At 36.2% G+C, this 20,970-nt stretch overlaps 1 protein-coding gene across 1 annotated transcript in view; it reads left to right on the top strand.

The window, feature by feature from the left end:
• LOC143041354 (uncharacterized) overlaps nt 1-20,106 on the top strand; it is a 25,204-nt gene extending 5,098 nt beyond the window's left edge. The window contains exons 2-7 of the mRNA XM_076213181.1: nt 6,796-7,019; nt 9,230-9,355; nt 10,065-10,148; nt 10,347-10,521; nt 12,179-12,404; nt 19,251-20,106. Of these exons, the coding sequence (XP_076069296.1) occupies nt 6,809-7,019; nt 9,230-9,355; nt 10,065-10,148; nt 10,347-10,521; nt 12,179-12,404; nt 19,251-19,268 (840 nt within the window). The 5' untranslated portion in view covers nt 6,796-6,808 and the 3' untranslated portion in view covers nt 19,269-20,106. The remainder of the gene's footprint in view (nt 1-6,795; nt 7,020-9,229; nt 9,356-10,064; nt 10,149-10,346; nt 10,522-12,178; nt 12,405-19,250) is intronic.
• The last annotated feature ends 864 nt before the right edge of the window (nt 20,107-20,970 follow it).

The raw sequence follows: 20,970 nt of genomic DNA, 5'->3' as shown, positions 1-20,970 counted from the left end.
CACACACGCACACACACGCACGCACGCACGCACGCGCGCTCCCTTTTATCGTTTTGGGGAAAATCTTTCTTTGCATGTGGTCGGTCATGCACATGGCCAAAAGACGAATACCTACATGACCTGGCATACGTACATGCACGCGTGTACACGGTATACATACATAATGCATATATACATACATAAAACATACATACATATATACATACATGGACGCGTGTACACATGGTATACATACATAATGCATATATACATTCATAAAACATACATACATACATACATGTATACATACATACATGCATACATGCGCATATACATACATGTATACATACATACAAAAATACATACATACATTCACATAAGAATGGAATATAAATGAAACAAAGCAATGAATATAAGAGCATAAATGATGATGATAATAATAGTAATAATGATTATGATGGTAACAATAATAATAATAATAGTAATGGTAACAATAACAATAGTAATAATGATAATAATGATAATAATAATAATAATAATAATAATGATAATAATAATGATATAATAATAATAATAATAACAATAATAATAAAAATAATAATAATAGTAATAATGATAATGATAATAATGATAATAATAATAATAATAATAATAATAATAATGATAAAATAATAATAATAATGATAATAATATTGATAATAATAATAGAAATAATAATAACAACAATAATAATTATAATTATAATAGTAAATAGATGTTGTTATTGACTGTAGTTTACCAGATCTTCTATCCTTGAATAAATAGATAAATATTTAGTTGTTAAAGAAAACGGATGAAACACCTAACAGAATTTACAAAATGGAATCTGGGAGGCCCTGTTCACACTTGCGGTTTCAACCGCGGCGCTTCAATTACAATGTAAGTCAGTGGAGGCGTTCACACGTAACCGCATAGTTTTTCCTTGAATATGCGGTACCGCCGCGGTTTCCGCGCGGTTCAAACCATAGTATGAACAGGGCCTTACGATGCAAGTCAGTAGAGTCGTTCAAACACAATCGAGCATTTTTTCCTCGACCATGCGGTACCGCCGCGGTATCCGCGCGGTTCAGACCGACGTGTAAACAGGGCCTAAGGTCAGAAACTATTTTTCCACCTTATAAGGGGTTAGCCTACTCAAAAGGGTTCTTATTAAAAATACAATTATTCTTTTCAACATATTTGCATACATCACCATAGTACCCATATTAACAGTTTGAACCACGGCGGTTTCCGCGCGGTTCAAACCGTTAGTGTGAACAGGACCTTGCAATGTAACTCAGTGCAGGTGTTCAGACACAACCGCACAGTTTTCCCTTGACTAAGCGGTACCGCCGCGGTTTCCGCGCGGTTCAAACCGCTAGTGTGAACAGAGCCTTATGTGCATGACACTATTTGTTTGTTTTAAGTAGATTTACTGCATGACCTACACACATTGGTATTTGAAGATAATGTTTGATCTAGACTTACATAGCCTACGTAAAAAATAGATAAGGTCACGTTATCTTAGAATAGGCTACGGGTAAAAATAACCCTATATTTTTTGCGTATTTTTCAGATATGATCTATAATTCATTGATGTTCATATAGTTACAACGACTGTAAGATTTCTATTAATATATAGTACACATAGACATCAAACAAGGTTACGAGTGGAAATTAGGAACTTTGTCTATGACAAAAAAAAAATGATAATAATAATTTTGAATGATTTAAGGAGATTTATTCACTGATTCGCTTAAAAGATAACAATGTTAAAGAAATTACCTCTTGCAACTGTGTGTATGTGTATGTGTGTACGTTCATGTGTACTTATGTGCATATATAGGGATACTGAATATGCTGCAGTATTTCTCATGTACACGCACGCACACACACACACACACACACACACACACACACACACACACACATGTACAGTATATATGATATATATAATATATATATGTATATATATATAATACATATATATATATGCGTATGTATATATATATATAAATATATATATGTATATATATGAATATGTATATATATATATATATATATATGTACATATATATATATGTGTATGTATATATATATGTATATATAAATATATATATGAATATATATATATATACATACATATATATGTATATATATGAATATATATATATATATATATATTATATACATATCCTTTTTAATGTTTATATATGTTTAAGTGTATATGCCTTCGAGTATATAATATCTATGTATGTCTTGTCCTTGAGTACTATATAGTACAATGTAATACCTATTGATTAGTTTATTTGCATATTCATTTGTTATTATCATTAATATTATTATTACTATTATTATTATTATTGTTATTATATTTAATTTTTACTACTATTATCATTATCATTGTTAACGTCGTCATTATTATTTCTGCCCTTATCATTATTACTATCAACATCATTATTTGTACCTTTTAAATGTTTCTTGTCTTTTAATCTTTCTGTCTCATTATGGACCAAGAGGTCGCCTGTAGGCCTGTATTGCCATGGTAACCAATGGTAACTGTGTGATATATATATATATATATATATACATATATATATATATATATATATACAGTATATATGTGTGATGAAACTACTCTTGGAGCTCAAGATCGATGGAGACTTGTCCTTCGCGTTCCATGTCACCCAACCTGTCGTATGAAAGGACAATTTATTCACAAGGTTCAACTTAGGATTCAGATGGCAATGGACCCCTAAATAAAAAAGATCCAACCTGAGCACAGGTCATGAATTTACTGGAGAGGTCGACAGATCTACCCGAAGGCGGACCTTGATACAATCGAGACAAGTTCCTCAGGATGCGGGTCTGCCCAACCTGGAAATGGGCGGTGACAACGTTGCCGATTGCATCCAGCGTGCACTGAATCAGGTTGTTGCCCAAAACTAGGTTTCCGTGAGGCTGGGCCCGTGCCGAGCCTCGTGCAGATCTGCATGAGGCAGCTGGCAGTGTTGAATGCAGCGCCGAGGGGCCACGAGCGCAGCACGAGGCTCAGCGTGAACCCGGCTTAAAGAAGGGCAGTTCCCACGAGTTCCTCACGGAGAGAGCCTGCGGCCAGAACCTTTCCCGTTCAGACTGTTCTTCGACCAAAAATCCGTCGGGAATCGTTGGCGAATCTTTTCTGCTGCGCTGCGTCCTCGTGTATATTTTTGAACTACATTGCACTACCTGTGCAGGAAGTTTATTCCATTCATTAACTACACGGTTGGCGAAGTTGTTTCTACATACTTCCAAATTGAATCTATTTCCGGACAGTTTGAGACCATTGTTTATCGTCTGATTCTCATTCAGTGTGAAAATTTTGTCACTTTTGATGTTGTCAATTCCCTTTAGAATACAAACTCAGTGAATACAAACTCAGTGAATTCAAACTCAGTTTCCATCGGTCCTGACCTCCAAGAGCAGCTTCGGGCTGAGGGGACCAAACCCCGAGGTCTGGGGATTCCTGAGTCTCCGTCTACGCGAGGGAAGGCGCCAGGCAACTTGGTGACGATGAGAAGATTGTCCTCCTGCCTCTGTGTGCCTGATCAAGCCTCGTCTCCCGTCTCGTGACATTCTCGCCCGTGACGCCTAAATATCCTGTTCATATCTTAAGGGATTCCCCCGATTTTAGGTCTTTCATCCGCAACCCTACAGGTTAACTTAAATCACACACGCGCACACACACGCGCACACACACACATGGCAAATAATGAGATCGGCAAATAATGAGCTCTGAGCTCACTGCCGTAGGGTGGTGTCTGGCTGTCTCGACAGAGACTGCAGCAGATCCGAGGTGAATACACACACACACACACACACACACACACACACACACACACACACACATATATATATTTTCATAGTTGACGTAGGTGTATGTAATGAAGAGAGAGAGGAGAGGGGGAGAGGAAGAAGACGAGGAGGAAGAGGAGAGGGGAGGTGAAAGAGGCGAAGACAAGGAGGAGGAAGACAGTCAGACAAGAAAATGCAACAGACTCCTTTCAAACAACATTTGTATTTTTATCAACAAGATCAAATAGAATACAATCAATTGTTTGAAAATGATGTTTGTATAAGGGCTTGGTTGCAATAGCTTAATGGACATTGCTCTCTTCTTTAATATATTCCTCCTCCCTCTTCCTCCTACCTCTTCCCCTTCCTCCTCCTCGCCTCCCCATCTCGCCTCATTCTCCTCCCCTTCCCTCCTCCTCCTCCTCGCCTCCCCATATCGCCTCCTTCTCCTCCCCTTCCCTCCTTCTCCTCCTCCTCCTTGCCTCCCCATCTCGCCTCCTTCTCCTCCCCTTCCCTCCTTCTCCTCCTCCTCCTCGCCTCCCCATATCGCCGCCTTCTCCTCCCCTTCCCTCCCCTTCTTCTTTTCCTTCCCCTCTTCTGCCCTTCCTCCCCCTCAACCCATCCTCACCGTCCTTCCCCCACCTCCTCCTCCTCATCTCCTCCCTTTATTCTTTTCCCCTCCTACTTCTCTCCTTCTTCCTTTTTCCCCCACCCCCTCCTCCTCCTTCCTTCTCTTACCATTCTTCCCACTCCTCCTCCCCTCCTCCCTCTTCCCCTCTCCCCCAGTCACCCCTCCCTGTCCTTCTTCCCACCAATCTCATTCCCCTCCCTCGTCACCCTTCTCCCCTCCATCCCCTCCTTTCTCTCCCTCTTCCCCTCCCTCACCCCACTCACCTTCACCCCACCCCCCTCCCTCACCCACCTCTCCCCCTCACCCCCGTCTCCCCGACCCGCCAGGCCATCGCGTGCTGACAGTAATACATAAGAGACGGGGTTGTCCATTCGTTTGCATGCCGGTCATTCATGTCTTAGAAAAAAAAAAAAAAAAAAAAAAAAAAAAAAAAAATATATATATATATATATATATATATATAATTATAATCATCATTGTTATTATTAATAATATCATTATCATCATTATTATTATTATTATTATTATTACTATCATTATCATTGTTATCATCATAATCATTATTACGATCATTATTATCATTATCAGAATTATTATTATCATTATTATTGTTATTATTATTATCTTTGTTACTATTATTATTATCATTATTATTATTATTACTATTATTATTATCATTATTACTATTATCATTATCAATATTATTATTGTTATTATTATCATTATTATTACCGGTATTATTATTATTACTATTATTGTTATTATTATCTTTATTATCATTATTATTATTGTTATTCTATTTTTATTATTATTATTATTATTATTTTCATTATTATCATTATTCTAATTTTGTTTTCTACTCTTTTACCCTTCTTCTCTTATTGAGTTATTGATTTCTCCTTTGTCCTCCTCTCCCCTCTTATAGACTTGTGACACCCCTACGGGACGGAGTTACGCAGCGCCCTTTGTTGAAAATTAATCATACTTGTATGCTTCTGGTGGGTCATATTGTTTCGTCCGGAACAGAGGTTCGAATCTCGCAAGATCGTCTGACGACAGAGGTTCGAATCCGGCAATAGTCATTGCGTGACTATTCGGTCTTAATTCCTTCCCGAGCTTTCAGAGGCTGTCATGTCAAGCCACCTCGTTGAGCGAGCAACGGTTGAAACGCCAAATATAAATAAAAGTATAAGTAATTAAATGAGAAAATATATTAATAAATTAGTAAAAAAAAAATAAAGTGACAATGTATATATATATATATATATCTATATATATATATATATACATATATATATAGATATACTGTATATATATATATATATCTATATAAATATATATATATATATATATAGATATACTGTATGTATATATATATATATATATATATGTATATACTGTATGTATATATATATATATATATACACATTAAATTTAGACGGGGGGGGTTGGACGGAGGGGGAGGTATGGGGGGTTGGAGGGGAAGAGATGTAGGAGGTTGGAGTGAGAATGTGGGAGAACCTAAGAATGGTGGAGACTGCAAGAGACCCTAAGGCCTGCACTAGGTAGTTCCATGTCCCATACCACCTGTCATCCCCATCCATAAAGTCATCTCGTTTTCTCTTTATTAGAGAGGAACACAAGAATCTGGGCTGAAAGAGATCCTGAGGCCTATACTAGGCAGTTCCATGTCCGTTACGACCTGTAATTCCCATTCATAAAGTAAGCAGTTCTTGCAACACAGTCTACTCTACATCGACCAACCAGTTACTCTCTTCCCCTCCACGCTCGCAGCGAGAGATGGGAGGTGATGGGAAAGGGAAGGGAAGGGAAGGGGAAGAGAAGGAAAGGGAAGGGAAGGTAAATCAAGACAATCTCTCCCTCTTCGCCTCCTCTTCCTCCCCTTCCTCCTTCTCCTCCTATCCCCCTCTTCCCTTATCATCCTTCCCCTCTCCCTCCCCCTCTTCCCTCCTCCTCCTCTTCTTCTCTTCCTCCTCCTCCTTTCCCTCTTTCTCTTCTCCTCCTTCCTCATCCCTCTTCTCCCTCCCCTCCCCCCTCCCTCCCCCTCTTCCCTCCTCCTCCTCTTATTCTCTTCCTCCTCCTTCCCCTCTTCCCCTCCTCCTCCATCCTCATCCCTCTTCTCCCTCCCCTCCCCCCTCTTTTTCCTCCTCCTCTCCCCTCCTTCTTCTTCCCCTCTTCTTCCTTCCCTCTCGACGCTCGCAGCGGGAGAAGGTAAGGGAAAGGGTAAAGGAAAGGTAAAGAGAAGGTAAGATAAAGCACAAGACGCTCCGTCCTCGACCAACCTGTTCCTCTCTTCTCCTCCACGCTCGCAGCGAGATCAGCTCAATGGTGTCCGTCCAGCCACGACCCTCGCCTCCTTCTTCGAGTCCCTACGTCGATTCCAGGCCCCGGGCCGTCCTCTCCTTCATCTGTTGGGCTCATCAGACCCGGCGGGACCTAAGGGCTCTCTTAGCCCAAGCCCTGAGGATTAATAGAGGATTCAGTGAGGGCTACATCCTCGATGCGTTGGAGAACGACGCTAGCGCTGAGATGGGAGGTAGGATACAAATTGATCATAGATATGGAATTGATCAACTCTCCGAGCGGGATTCGAACCCTCGCAGGATCGGCTCCAAAGGTTCGAATCCCACTCGGAGAGATTATTGATTCCATACGTCTTAATGACACACAATCATAAATATATAAAAAATTAAGGTAGTAGTAAATAGAAAAAATAGAACAATGATTAATTATAATGGAAAATAACAAAATATGAAATAAAGAAATAGTAATAAGTAAATAGTAAATGAATTAATATTAACAATATAAATTCAAAATAAAGTAATAACAATAATAAATTTATAACATATATATATGAGTAATTATGATGAATTAATGGAAAATAAAATTAATAATAATAATAAATATATAAGAAATAAAGCAATTATAATAAATAAATAAAAATTAATTAATAACACTAGTAACAATGCTTGAAAATGATAGTGACAATAACAATATTAATAATGATATATGACGAATTAATAAAATAGAACAAATGGATAATAAGAAATAATTAGATATAATTAGAATAATATAATAACTGAGAAATACGTAGATAAATAAGTAAATGAATTAGATAAACGAATAAATGGATGAAGATAAATGTGAATGAAATAAAAAACAAATTAAGTGATTAATATAAACAAATAAATGGGTAAATAAATAAAGACTTGAAAGAAGAAGATAATGTTGTGCGTGTGTCTATGTTCGTGTGTGTGTTCGTGCGTTCATGAGAGTGTACGCATATATACATATATATATATTTATATATATGTGTGTGGGTGTGTTCGCGCGTGTGTGTGCGTGTGCATGTATATTATATATATATATATATATATGTGTGTGTGTGTGTGTGTATTTATGTGAGAGTACGTGCCTATGTGTGTGTTGGTATGTGTGCGTATGTAAGTGTATAAGAGTATACATGTGTGTGTGTGTGTGTGTGTGTGTCCGTGTGTGTATTTATGTGAGAGTACGTGCCTATGTGTGTGTTGGTATGTGTGCGTATGTAAGTGTATAAGAGTATACATGTGTGTGTGTGTGTGTGTGTGTGTCCGTGTGTGTATTTATGTGAGAGTATGTGCCTATTTGTGTGCGTATGTAAGTGTATAAGCGTGTACGTGTGTGTGTGTGTATTTATGTGTGAGTATATATGTGTATGTGAGTGTATATCTGTGTGTATATGAGTGTATACGTATATACGTCTGCGTGTATGTGCGTGTACGTATGTGTGTGTGTGTGCGTGTACGTATGTGTGTGTGTGTGCGTGTACGTATGTGTGCGTGTGTGTATGTGTGTTTACCCCATTAATAATTCTTGTTAGGGTTAACGCACGCACACGTTTTGTCTGCGGAATGCAATTACGTCAGATTGCGACGCAATATGACATATTTGTGTGTCTGTTGACTGACGTATACTTAAGCCTTTTTATGTCGTTTGTCACCTAGACTGATCACTTTCATTCTTTACATACACACATACATATACGTGCAGACATACAAATATACATACGTACATGTATACCTATATACATACATACACACACACATACATGCATGCACACACATGCATGCATATATACTTACGTATATATCCGTGCATATGTACGTATACGTACATTCATACATAGGCTTACACATTTACACTATACATATAGTACATACACACACATATATACACACATACATACATATATATATATATATATATATATACACACACACACACACATATATATATACATGCACACACACACACACACACACACACACACACACACACATATATATATATATATATACTGTACATTCACATACATATATACATACATACACACATACGCATATATACATACGTACACACATACATACATACACACACATACGCATACATACATACGTACACACATGCATACACACATACATGTATACATACGTACACACATACCTATATACATAACTATGTAATACAGAAATACACATTTTTCGATGACGTAGATTTACGTCACCATTCCCCTATTTGATGACGTAGATCTACGTCTCCATTTCCTCTCTGATGACGTAATCTACGTCACAATTAGTTCACTTCCTCTTTGATGACGTACTTTTACGTCACAGCTTGTCTGGTGACGTCACTAACTCCTCATTGATGACGTAGACTTACGTCACAAGTTCACTACTATCACGTGACCCCCAGAACGTCTTCCAGAGCCTCTGCTGTGGTTTCCGGTTGCCCACATCTACGCCGGCGAGAGGCCGCCCTTCCACCGTCTACCTCGCGACGTCCGCCTTCAGGAGGAACGCGCCCTTGGGAGCTCCTTCAGTCTCCTTCAGGGTAAGCTAGTCTCTTGGGAAGCTCCTTCAGGAGTTACGAGCCCTTGGGAGCTCCTTCAGGGGTTACGAGCCCTTGGGAGCTCCTTCAGGAGCTACGAGCCCTTGGGAAGCTCCTTCAGGAGTTACGAGCCCTTGGGAGCTCCTTCAGGGGTTACGAGCCCTTGGGAGCTCCTTCAGGGTAATCGAGTACCCTGGGAGTCTCCTTCAGGAGTTACGAGCCCTTGGGAGTCTCCTTCAGGATAAGCGAGTCCCTTGGGAAGCTCCTGCAGTCTCTTTCAGGAGGAAGGAGCCTTTGGGAAGCTAGTTTCGTCCCCAGAGGGAGAAGAAAGAAGAGAGAGAGAGAGAAGTAGTTGTGGGTTGTTTGGTAGTTTAGGAGTGAGATGGGAGTAGTGTGTGTGTGTGTGTGTGTGTGTGTGTGTGTGTGTGTGTGTGTGTGTGTGTGTGTGTGTGTGTGTGTGTGCGTGCGTGCGTGTAGTAGTAGTAGTTTGGTAGTTTGGGTGGAAGAAAGGGAGATAGGGCAGAGGTAGTTTGGTAGTTTGGAGTTATATGCATGAGGTGTACACAAACACACACACACACATATATGTGTGTGTGTGTGTGTGTGAAGGAATATGTTTAACTTACTCTCGTTTAAACTCGTTTAACTCCTAACTTCGTTTAGGACCAAATTACAGACTGATTAATTATCTCTCCCATTGTTTTCTCTTCAGGGTCCTACTATGAGTACGCCCGCCTGACCCTCATCCTTGACAAAGGAGGAGGTCTTGAAGGAGGAGGAGGTCTCGGAGGAGGAAGTAGATGTGGAAGCTGTCGAAGAGGTGGAGTTCGATCTGTAGGAGGAGGTGGAGGAGGAGGAGGAGGAGGACTTCGAGGACGAGGTCACCCTCCAACAGGAAGGAAGACCTTTCCGGGAGGTCCTGCAGGTCGACATGAAGGAGGAGGAGGAGGAGGTGTCCGAGGTCATCCTTCAGAGGGTAACAGCATGGCGAAAGAACGTCATCCTCCTCCTGCTCCTCCTCGAAGGAGGAACCAGTTGATGGTGGCCTACAAGTCCTTGGAGGAGGAGGCCGACCCGAGGCTCCTGGCCGGCTGGGTCAGGTGGTCCGGTGCTTGGGAAGCTTACACGCTCCTGCAGGAGAAGGCCCTTCCGGTCTCTACCATCATCTTGTGAGTCGTTTTTGAGTCGTTCTTGGACACATTTTGGTTTTCTTAAAAAAGAAAAAAAAAAAAAGTGAATAAATAAAGCAATAAACAAATAAAAAAAATATATATAAAAAATTAATCTTCGCCTAAAAGGTATGTCCACCATCATCTTATGAGTCGTTTTGACTTGAGTCGTTTTTGAGTCGTTCTTGGACGTATTTTGGTTTTCTTGAAAAAAAAAAGAAAAAAAAAAAATAATAATAATAATAAAAAAATCCTCGCCTAAGATGTATGTCCACCATCATCTTGTGAGTAATTTTGAGTCATTCTTTGACATATTTTGATGTACTTAAAAAAATCGCCTAAGAGGTATGTACACCATCTTATGAGTCGTTTTGAGTCGTTCTTGAACATATTTTGGTATGTCCACCTCCACCATTATCTTGTGAGTAATTCTGAGTATTTAAAAAAAAAAAGATATATTTTGATTTCCTAATATATATATATATATATATATATATATGTATATATATGAGTGGAAGGGTGGTGAGATAAACACCGAGTAATGTTGGAGTGTAAATTTACTGACGTTTCGTCCTTAACAGGACTTCTTCAGAGCATGAGTACATAAGCATAAAATCAACATATATATACACGCGTTCATGTCCGCGTTCCTGCTAACCCACGCCACTCGAGTCCGCTTGTTTCCTCATCTCCCGGCGGATGAGTCGTCCGGACATTTGAGACAGTTTGATGAATCCGTCCCTGTGATTAAGGCAAGGCTGAGATGCTATATATGCTGCCTCAACTAGTTTGAGGCAGCCTCAACTAGTTTGAGGCAGCATATATAGCATCTCAGCCTTGCCTTAATCACAGGGACGGATTCATCAAACTGTCTCAAATGTCCGGACGACTCATCCGCCGGGAGATGAGGAAACAAGCGGACTCGAGTGGCGTGGGTTAGCAGGAACGCGGACATGAACGCGTGTATATATATGTTGATTTTATGCTTATGTACTCATGCTCTGAAGAAGTCCTGTTAAGGACGAAACGTCAGTAAATTTACACTCCAACATTACTCGGTGTTTATCTCACCACCCTTCCACTCATTCTGTCGTCCTTCTGTCCAATATATATATATATATATATGATAATCTCAGTTTCTGAAGATTACACTTAACCCTAGTAGGTATGTCCACTATTGTGAGTAATTTTGAGTATTTTTTTTTACAATAGTTGGCTTAAAAAAAAAAAAAAAAATTGAACTCAATTTTTGAACAGTACTCTTCACCCTGTAGGTACGCCCACTATTATCTTGTGAGTAATTTTGAGTGATTAAGTAATTATTACTATTATCTTTTTATTATCATTATTTGATATTATCAGTATTATTTCATTTTGTCATCATTATTATTGTCATTGTTATCATTTCTTTTTATTACTATCATTATTAATATTATTCAGAAACTAACTAATGTCATGTTCTCTCGTCTGTTGACATTTTCTGTAATTTTTTGAGTACTTCTGAGTAATTGAGTAATCATATTTTTCATTATTATTTTTCTTAATTATCTATTATCATTATTATTATTATTATTATTATTATTATTTTTTTTTTTTTTTTTTTTTTTTTTTTACAAAACTCAAAATTTGAGTTGGTCTTCTCTCTTCCCTTTCGGAGGTACGTCCGTGAGCAGCCAGCCAGCCAGGAGATCTTCAAGTACGTCCTGCTCCTCGAAGTGGTCACCAGGAGTTACACCGAACTCCAGCGGCTGAGGACGGTCAGTCACCGGTTGCGGGTAGAGCGCTGGTCTGGATACACTTGCGTCTATACCTGTCACTCCCTACAGTCCTTCACAGACAACTTCGCCAGCACAGACAGTATTACCAAGATCGTAGGGGACATGGTAAGTGGTATTATTGTTATAATTTTTTTTTTTTTTTTGTTATTAGTTTTAATGTTATTACTATTATTAATATTTACATTTTTGTTGTCATGGTTTTTATTATTATTTCTATTATCATGACTACTTTTATTATTATTATTATTTTTTATTTTGATATCGAGATCGTAGGGGGCATAATTTTTGTTATTAGTTTTAATGTTATTACTATTATTACTATTTATATTTTTGTTATCATTGTTTTTATTATTATTTCTATTATCATGACTAATTTTTTTTTTATTTTTTTTTTTTTAATCGAAATCGTAGGGGACATGGTAAGTGGTATTGTTGTTATAATTTTTGTTTATATTATTTTTGTTATTAGTTTTAATGTTATTACTATTATTACTATTTATATTTTTGTTATCATTGTTTTTATTATTTCTATTATCATGACTATTTTTATTATTATTATTATTTTTTATTTTGATATCGAGATCGTAGGGGACATGGTAAGTGGTATTGTTGTTATAATTTTTGTTTATATTATTTTTGTTATTAGTTTTAATGTTATTACTATTATTACTATTTATATTTTTGTTATCATTGTTTTTATTATTTCTATTATCATGACTATTTTTATTATTATTATTATTTTTTATTTTGATATCGAGATCGTAGGGGACTTAGTGAGTGGTATTATTGTTATAATTTTTGTTTACATTATTTTTGTTATTAGTTTTAATTTTATTACTATTATTACTACTTATATTTTTGTTATCATTGTTTTTATTATTATTTCTATTATCATGACTATTTTTATTATTATTATTACTTTTTTTTTAATATCGAGATCGTAGGGGACATGGTAAGTGGTATTATTGTTATTATTTTTTTTTTTATTATTTTTGTTATTAGTTTTAATGTTATTACTATTATTAATATTTACATTTTTGTTGTCATGGTTTTTATTATTATTTCTATTATCATGACTACTTTCTTTTTTTCTTTTTAATCGAAATCGTAGGGGACATGGTAAGTGGTATTATTGTTATAATTTTTGTTTATATTATTTTTGTTATTAGTTTTAATGTTATTACTATTATTACTATTTATATTTTTGATATCATTGTTTTTATTATCATTTCTATTATCATGACTATTTTTATTATTATTATTATTTTTTATTTTGATATCGAGATCGTAGGGGACTTAGTGAGTGGTATTATTGTTATAATTTTTGTTTACATTATTTTTGTTATTAGTTTTAATTTTATTACTATTATTACTACTTATATTTTTGTTATCATTGTTTTTATTATTATTTCTATTATCATGACTATTTTTATTATTATTATTATTATTATTATTTTTTTTTTATATCAAGATCGTATGGGACATGGTGAGTGGTATTATTGTTATAGTTTTTGTTTACATTATTTTTGTTATTAGTTTTAATTTTATTACTATTATTACTACTTATATTTTTGTTATCATTGTTTTTATTATTATTTCTATTATCATGACTATTTTTATTATTATTTTTTTATTTTAATATCGAGATCGTAGGGGACTTAGTGAGTGGTATTATTGTTATAATTTTTGTTTATATTATTTTTGTTATTAGTTTTAATGTTATTACTATTATTACTATTTATGTTTTTGTTATCATCGTTTTTATTATTATTTCTATTATCATGACTATTTTTATTATTATTTTTTTTTTATTCTAATATCGAGATCGTAGGGGACTTAGTGAGTGGTATTATTGTTATAATTTTTGTTTATATTATTTTTGTTATTAGTTTTAATGTTATTACTATTATTACTATTTATACTTTTGTTATCATTGTTTTTATTATTATTTCTATTATCATGACTATTTTATTATTATTATTAGGGGACATGGTGAGTGGGACCTAAGGGTATTATTGTTATGATTTTTATCTATATCATCTTTATTATTAGTTTTATTTGTTATTACTATTTTCTATTTATATTTTTATTATCATCATTTTTATTATTATATCTATTATTACTATTTCTATTACTATTATTATCATTTTTAATTATTTCTATACCAAGATTGTAGAGGACATTATTATTATCATTATTATTATCATGATCATAATCTTTATTTTCATTATTATCATTTTGTTATTATTATAATGTTATCATTATCATTTCTTTATTTATTTTCTATTTTATTAGAATATTCAGTGTGTAAGAAAAACATATATACAGCCGAAGCTCGCCATTGAGTTGTCTGTGTACAGTAGATAGATGGATTGATAGATTTAGAGATAAATAGATAAATAGGCAGAAATATAGGCTACACAGATGGATCGAAAGATACACAGATGGACAGATGGATGTATAGATAGATAGATAATCAGATATATAGAGAAATAGATTAGATAAATAGATGTATAGGTCGACAGATTGTTAAATAGGCAGAGAAATGAATAGATCAGATAAAAAGTTAGAAATCTAAAAACACTTACTCTCCGTCCATCTATTACCAACTCCGTGACAAGGATGCCTAGCACTCAGGGTCAAGGTGACCTCTGGGGTGGCAAGGGGCTGCCATGTGCGTGACGGACCAAGTGTGACGGACAAGTGTGACGGACAAAGCCCCCTTTGCATGACAGTCAATTGTGACAAAGTCATGCAGCAGGTCACGTGACCATGGTGTGACTCAGGAAGATAATGTGTGTGTGTGTGTGTGTGTTTGTGTATTTACCTAGCTGTATTTTACGGGAAGGGGAGCTATGCTCGTAGGGTCCCGTGTGTGTGTGTGTGTGTGTGTGTGTGCGTGTGTGTGATTTAAAATGGAAATGTGCAAGAACTGGTTTACCCATAGAGTGGTTAGCAGATGGAATAGACATAGTAACCACGATGTAGTTAGTGAGCGCTGAAACTATGATTGGTCGTTTGAAGAGAAGATAACATTATGGATGGGTGTGACAAGTGGTAAGGGACATGGAACTGCCTAGTGTAGGCCTTATGGTCTCTTGCAGTCTCCTCCATTCTTGGGTTCTTATGTTCAAACGTTAGATAGAATAATAAATGAATTAAATCGTATAGAATATAGACGAGATTGTTTATCGGTCTGTCTGATCGCCGTTGTGTATAGAGGTTGAATACGATTTTTTGTCGTCTCAAAAGTTCGCGATTCCCGTAATAGTTAGCTGATTTCTAAAGTTCGCCGACATTTTTGTGCGTTTCATATCGTTAGTACATGCAACATGGTGTATATGTCGTGCATGGGACGCCATCTATGATCAGAAAATGATAACAGTGACTATTCGCGAATATTAGAACCTTTTTTCTTGTCATTTTTATGACCTTTGGAAAGCATTTGACTGTATTCTTTTCTTCGTATTTAGGGGGTGTAATTTACGCCATTCTACCGTGATTTGGTGGTGATAAGTTGCAGTAACACTAAGGTTTTGCGTGTTGGTCAAATTTACGTGATACCTCAACACAGTCGTGAATACTTTTTTTTTTTCTTTTTAGAAAATTATATCCCTGTAAGCTAGATACGAAATAAGAAAATACATCAAGTATTCGAAAAAAGAAATCATTCATATTGACGACTACGATATCTGTACTGTGGATCAAAACATTTGTCCGATACTGTACACGGTATTTCTGGTTCTTTGATTTATGTAAAACCTTTGACTTAATCTTTTAATTCTTGTTATTTTGTATATTTGTATATATATTTTACCATCGTAAACATCGTGAATTATTATTGTAATTATTATTACTATCATTGGGTAGTATGTGTGAGTAAATTTTGACGCAGCCCGAAGGGATTTCTCCCCGTCCTCGCCTTATATGCAAAGGAAGACGGAGAGGAGGGGTCGCCGATTAAATGAAGCGGCCTTGCTGTGGATGTGCTGTGTCTTGCGACACTGCTTCTGACCCAGGGCGGTGGGCAGGGTGCAGGGATGACCCGTCATCCAGGAGGTGCTCAGATGAGAGGAAGGGTGGGAGGGGTGTGGAGGGTATTTAGGGATGAAATGGGTGGGAGTGTTTTTATGCCTTTCCCTTTTTGGCTACCTCCCTTGGAAGGGGGAAAAAGCCTTGGTATATGTATGTATGTATCATTGCTGTTATTGTTATTATCATCATTATTGTTATTATCATTATTATTATTATTATTATTATTATTATTATTATTATTATGATCATTATCATAATCATCATTATCACTACTATTATCATCATATTCAAATATTATTGATGATCATTGTTACCATCGTTGTTGTTGTTGTTATTATTATTATTATTATTATTATTATCATTATTACCATTTTCATTAGTGTGACTATTAACATGACAATGAAGAACACAATTCCACAGCCACGTACAGTGACTTCCAAGCAATAACCCCCACCGACACTATCCTCCACTGCGCTGGGATCCCTTCTAAGAGCACAAGAACACAAAAGATCCTAAGGCCTACACTAGGCAGTTCCATGTCCCTTACCGCCTGTCATGATTATCCTTATCTCATTTTCTCTTAAATTAACCAATTATTATTTCAGCGCTAACTACATCACAGTTACTAAGTCTATTCCATTCGTTAACTACCCTCTTGGTAAACTAGTTCTTGCCTACTTCCTTCTTAAACCTAAGCTTGTCAAGCTTAAACCCATTACTACGAGTCCTGAACTGCTGTCTTAATATGGTGACCTTGCCTGTATCGCCCTTGTTAAAGCCCTTGACCCATTTGAACACCTCTATTTGATTACAACTGGGATAGAGGATGGGGGGTTGGACAAGGTCTGAAATATCCACCCTAACTACAAGTTAACTAGCTACATCTCCAAGTTAACTTAACCAACTACAACTCCAAGTTAACTTAACCAACTACAACCCCAAGTTAACCTAACCAATTACAACAGCAAGTTGTTGGACTATTGCCCACCATGACGGTTAACTGAAACAATTTGGTTAACCAACTACAACTAAGTTAACTTAATCGACTACAATTACAAATTAACTTAATTGGTAACAAACCGTCCTCTTTCATTAGTCACGCTACGATTCCAAATATCACAATAATAGTCAGGTCCCGTTCGGGTTTCCAGTGTCAGTCTTGAACAATGTGTGTGTGTGTGTGTGTGTGTGTGTGTGTGTGTGTGTGTGTGTGTGTGTGTGTGTGTGTGTGTGTGTATGTTTACAGTAAAGGAACAACACTCGTGGGGTCCCGTCTCCTACTCTCCCATTTAACATAACTCGCCTCAAGTTCATGCACATTTCCAACTAAATCTATATCTTTGATTTCGAATGATTATATTTAGATCTGAATTAATGTATTGTGGATTTCTATTTTGTTCCCGTGAACTCTCAAAGCCCTCCCATCTTTAATCAGATCTTTTCTGTCAGTGCAATCTATCCCCTTTAGTGACCAAAATACTGTAATCATATCACCTCTTTCTCTTCGATCTTTCAGCGTTGGTAGACCCAGTGCTTTTAGTCTCTCCTCATACGGTTTATCTGCCAGGCTGAAAACCGGTTTGGTTGCTGCTCTTTGCATTCTCTCTATCTTGCTTATATCCTTCACTCTGTGTGGGGGGCCATACCACTGACGCATATTCCAGTCTTGGACGGATTAGGGTTTCGATGAGTTTTTTTTATTCTTTTTTTTATCATCTCTTCATCCGTAGAATGCAAAACAACTTTCACAATCAGTAGTTCGGACGCCTTTTCCACAATCCTGTTGATATGTCTACCATCACTTCCAAATCCTTCTCCTCTTTTGGTCCTGTAATGGATTCTCTTCCCAAGGAATAGTTTAAGGATGGTTTTTAGCTGACTTTGCCCCTTTCCTGTACTTTGCACTCTTTTCTGTGTTGAAATCAGTTTCCCTTTTTTGGTTCCTTGCAAACATAGTCTCTAGATCTTTCTGCAATAGTGTGTGTGTGAGAGTGTGGTGTAGTTAGAAGCCAGCTGGTCTCGCATTCGCTTAGTTTTGGGTTCGAATCCCGCACTCCTCTCCGATTCCCAACAGTAACTGTGTGTTTCTTAGCCCCAACCTCCCCCAACAATCCCAAAAGCTTATACACCTTTGTAATTATAATAATATTAGTAATAATAATGATAATAGTAATGATGATAATAATACTAGTATTATTGATAACAACAACAACAATAATGATAATAATAATAATAATAATAATAATAATAATAATAATAATAGTAATAATTGTGTCATTGTGACAAATGGAAATAAGCTCCAACGCAAGGACTCGAACCTTTGCATTAGCGACTGATTATCATGAAGCAAAGACGATAGTCGTTCCTTTTGTATGGCCTGGCTGGCTCAAGGTTATCGTCTTTGCTCCATAATAAGCGGTCGCTAATGCAAAGGTTCGAATCCTTACAGTGGAGCTTATTCATAGTAATAATAATAGTAATAATAATAATAGTAATGATAATAATAATAATAATAATAATTAATAATAACAATAATGATAATAATAACAATATAATAATGATAATAATAATAATAATAATAATAATAATAATAATAATAATAATAATAATAATGATAATAATAATAATAATAATAATAATAATAATAATAATGATAATAATAATAATAATAATAATAATGATGATAATAGCACTACTACTAATTGTCATAAAAAACAATAATGATAAAATAATAATTATAACAATAACAACCAAAACAAATTATGAACATGACATTAAAAATTCTAAATATTTCACCTTCTGTTTGAGTTAAATTGATCGTAGAATTGATTGATTATTTGATGGATTTTCATTTGTCATCGCCATCAACTCCATCATCAACCACTTCTTAACCACAAATCCATTTCTTTTTTACAGAACAGCCTATATGATTGAGGTGAAAATGGAATTCATAGATACACGTGTATCAGGCTTGATTAAGGACAGAAACTCCATCTTATGGATACCTGTTGACACCTCTGTCATCAAAAGGGATACCAGACTCGTGGATACCCGCTTGGATACGCCTATGGATACCATTCCACAGCAGAGGTTACCAAACTCCAAATACAAGCTCTTAATCAAACTCGGCAAAGTTTCTTCACTTATGCCCTGCTGTTGATGGTTCTCCGTGGTGTCATTTAAAAGACGAATTACATCGTTTTGCATCCACAACTGGTTCAGTTCCCGGACCCTTTTGTGGGGTTCTAGGACTTCAGGTGTTCCAAGATCCATAATCTTGATCGAACTCGTCATAGGTTCTTCCCTTATGATTTGCTGTTGATTACTCTTTGTGGGGTCATTCAAAAGTCGAAATGTATCGTTTTGAATCCACTTACTAGTTCTAGTTCCCGGTTTATAAAGCCTTTTGTGGACTTCTAGAACTCTTCAAGTGTCTATAGAACCATGGGTTAGAATCCTAGATGATGATACTATTCTAGGAAAAAATCAGGTGATAATAAACCTATAGTACGTCTATAGTAAGGTGTCTATAGTACGTTTGTGTTTGCTTCTAAGTGCCTGTAGCTTTCATATACGTGGATTAAGCTCTGGATAATCAAATCAACTAAAAGATTATCCACATCAACCCGTGGATAATGAACCTAACCCGGTTCAAATATAAAAGAAGAATCCATTGCTAGTGCCCAGTAATTGTTCAGAGATGTTGGATTAATTGATGACTTAACTGGATTAAGTTTCCGTGGGTAACGCAGTTCCTTCATTCACAAGGGAATTAAATCCATTACACAGATATTACAGTTACCTCCTATGGAGTTTAACTTAACTAAAGTTATCTAGTCTAAGTTAAAATAAACCTATCGCTCATTGAGTAGTTGGCAACTCACTCTCTGAATCCCCAAACTGCTTCTTAACTATCTGAACAAATCTGTAATTACTCTGACTATCCCACGGGTATTTAAAGTAACTAACAAGAACTCGGACTATCCAACAGTTACTAAGGCAATGATTATGTGTATGGGTAACTCAAAGGGTGTTTGGGTTAATTTGAAAATACTCAAAGTATTTCATGAAATATTTGTAAATGTTTAATCCGAGCCAATGTATATTCCAGGAACACACATGCACTGGAAGATATACTGATTCTAGACGTTTCGAAGTGTCTCTACGCTTCAAGGACTCCGTTCAGGATATGGCATACGGAGCAATTCTGCCAAATCAACCTTATCACATGCCTCTCTCTCTCTCTCATCTATGTGGTATTTGATTTTTCTAATATATTCTGTATATAGTAAATGAAGCTGTGCAGTACAACGATTATCACTTTTTAGAATGATGACAACGCTTTGATTCCGTTCCGTTGACGAGACGTGGCAACAGCGCCCTTTTTCTCGCTCTCCAACGTTGCCACGTCGAAGAGGGGGCACAGGTGAGTATTGTGGGATGGGCGATAGGTAATGGTCGTCGTCGTTATAATCCTCAAAAGTGATTGTTATAGTCACTGTACTACACAGCTTCCTTTACTATATACAAAATGATAATAATAATTATAATAATAATAATGATAATAATTATAATAATAGTAATAATAATAACAACAACAACATTAATAATAGAGAGGGAGAGAGAGAGGCATGGA

The sequence above is a fragment of the Oratosquilla oratoria genome, chromosome 30 (genome assembly GCF_046742065.1).
Source record: "Oratosquilla oratoria isolate Oo_2021 chromosome 30, ASM4674206v1, whole genome shotgun sequence".
NCBI lineage: Eukaryota > Metazoa > Arthropoda > Malacostraca > Stomatopoda > Squillidae > Oratosquilla > Oratosquilla oratoria.
This window is presented reverse-complemented; position numbering and strand designations above follow the sequence as displayed.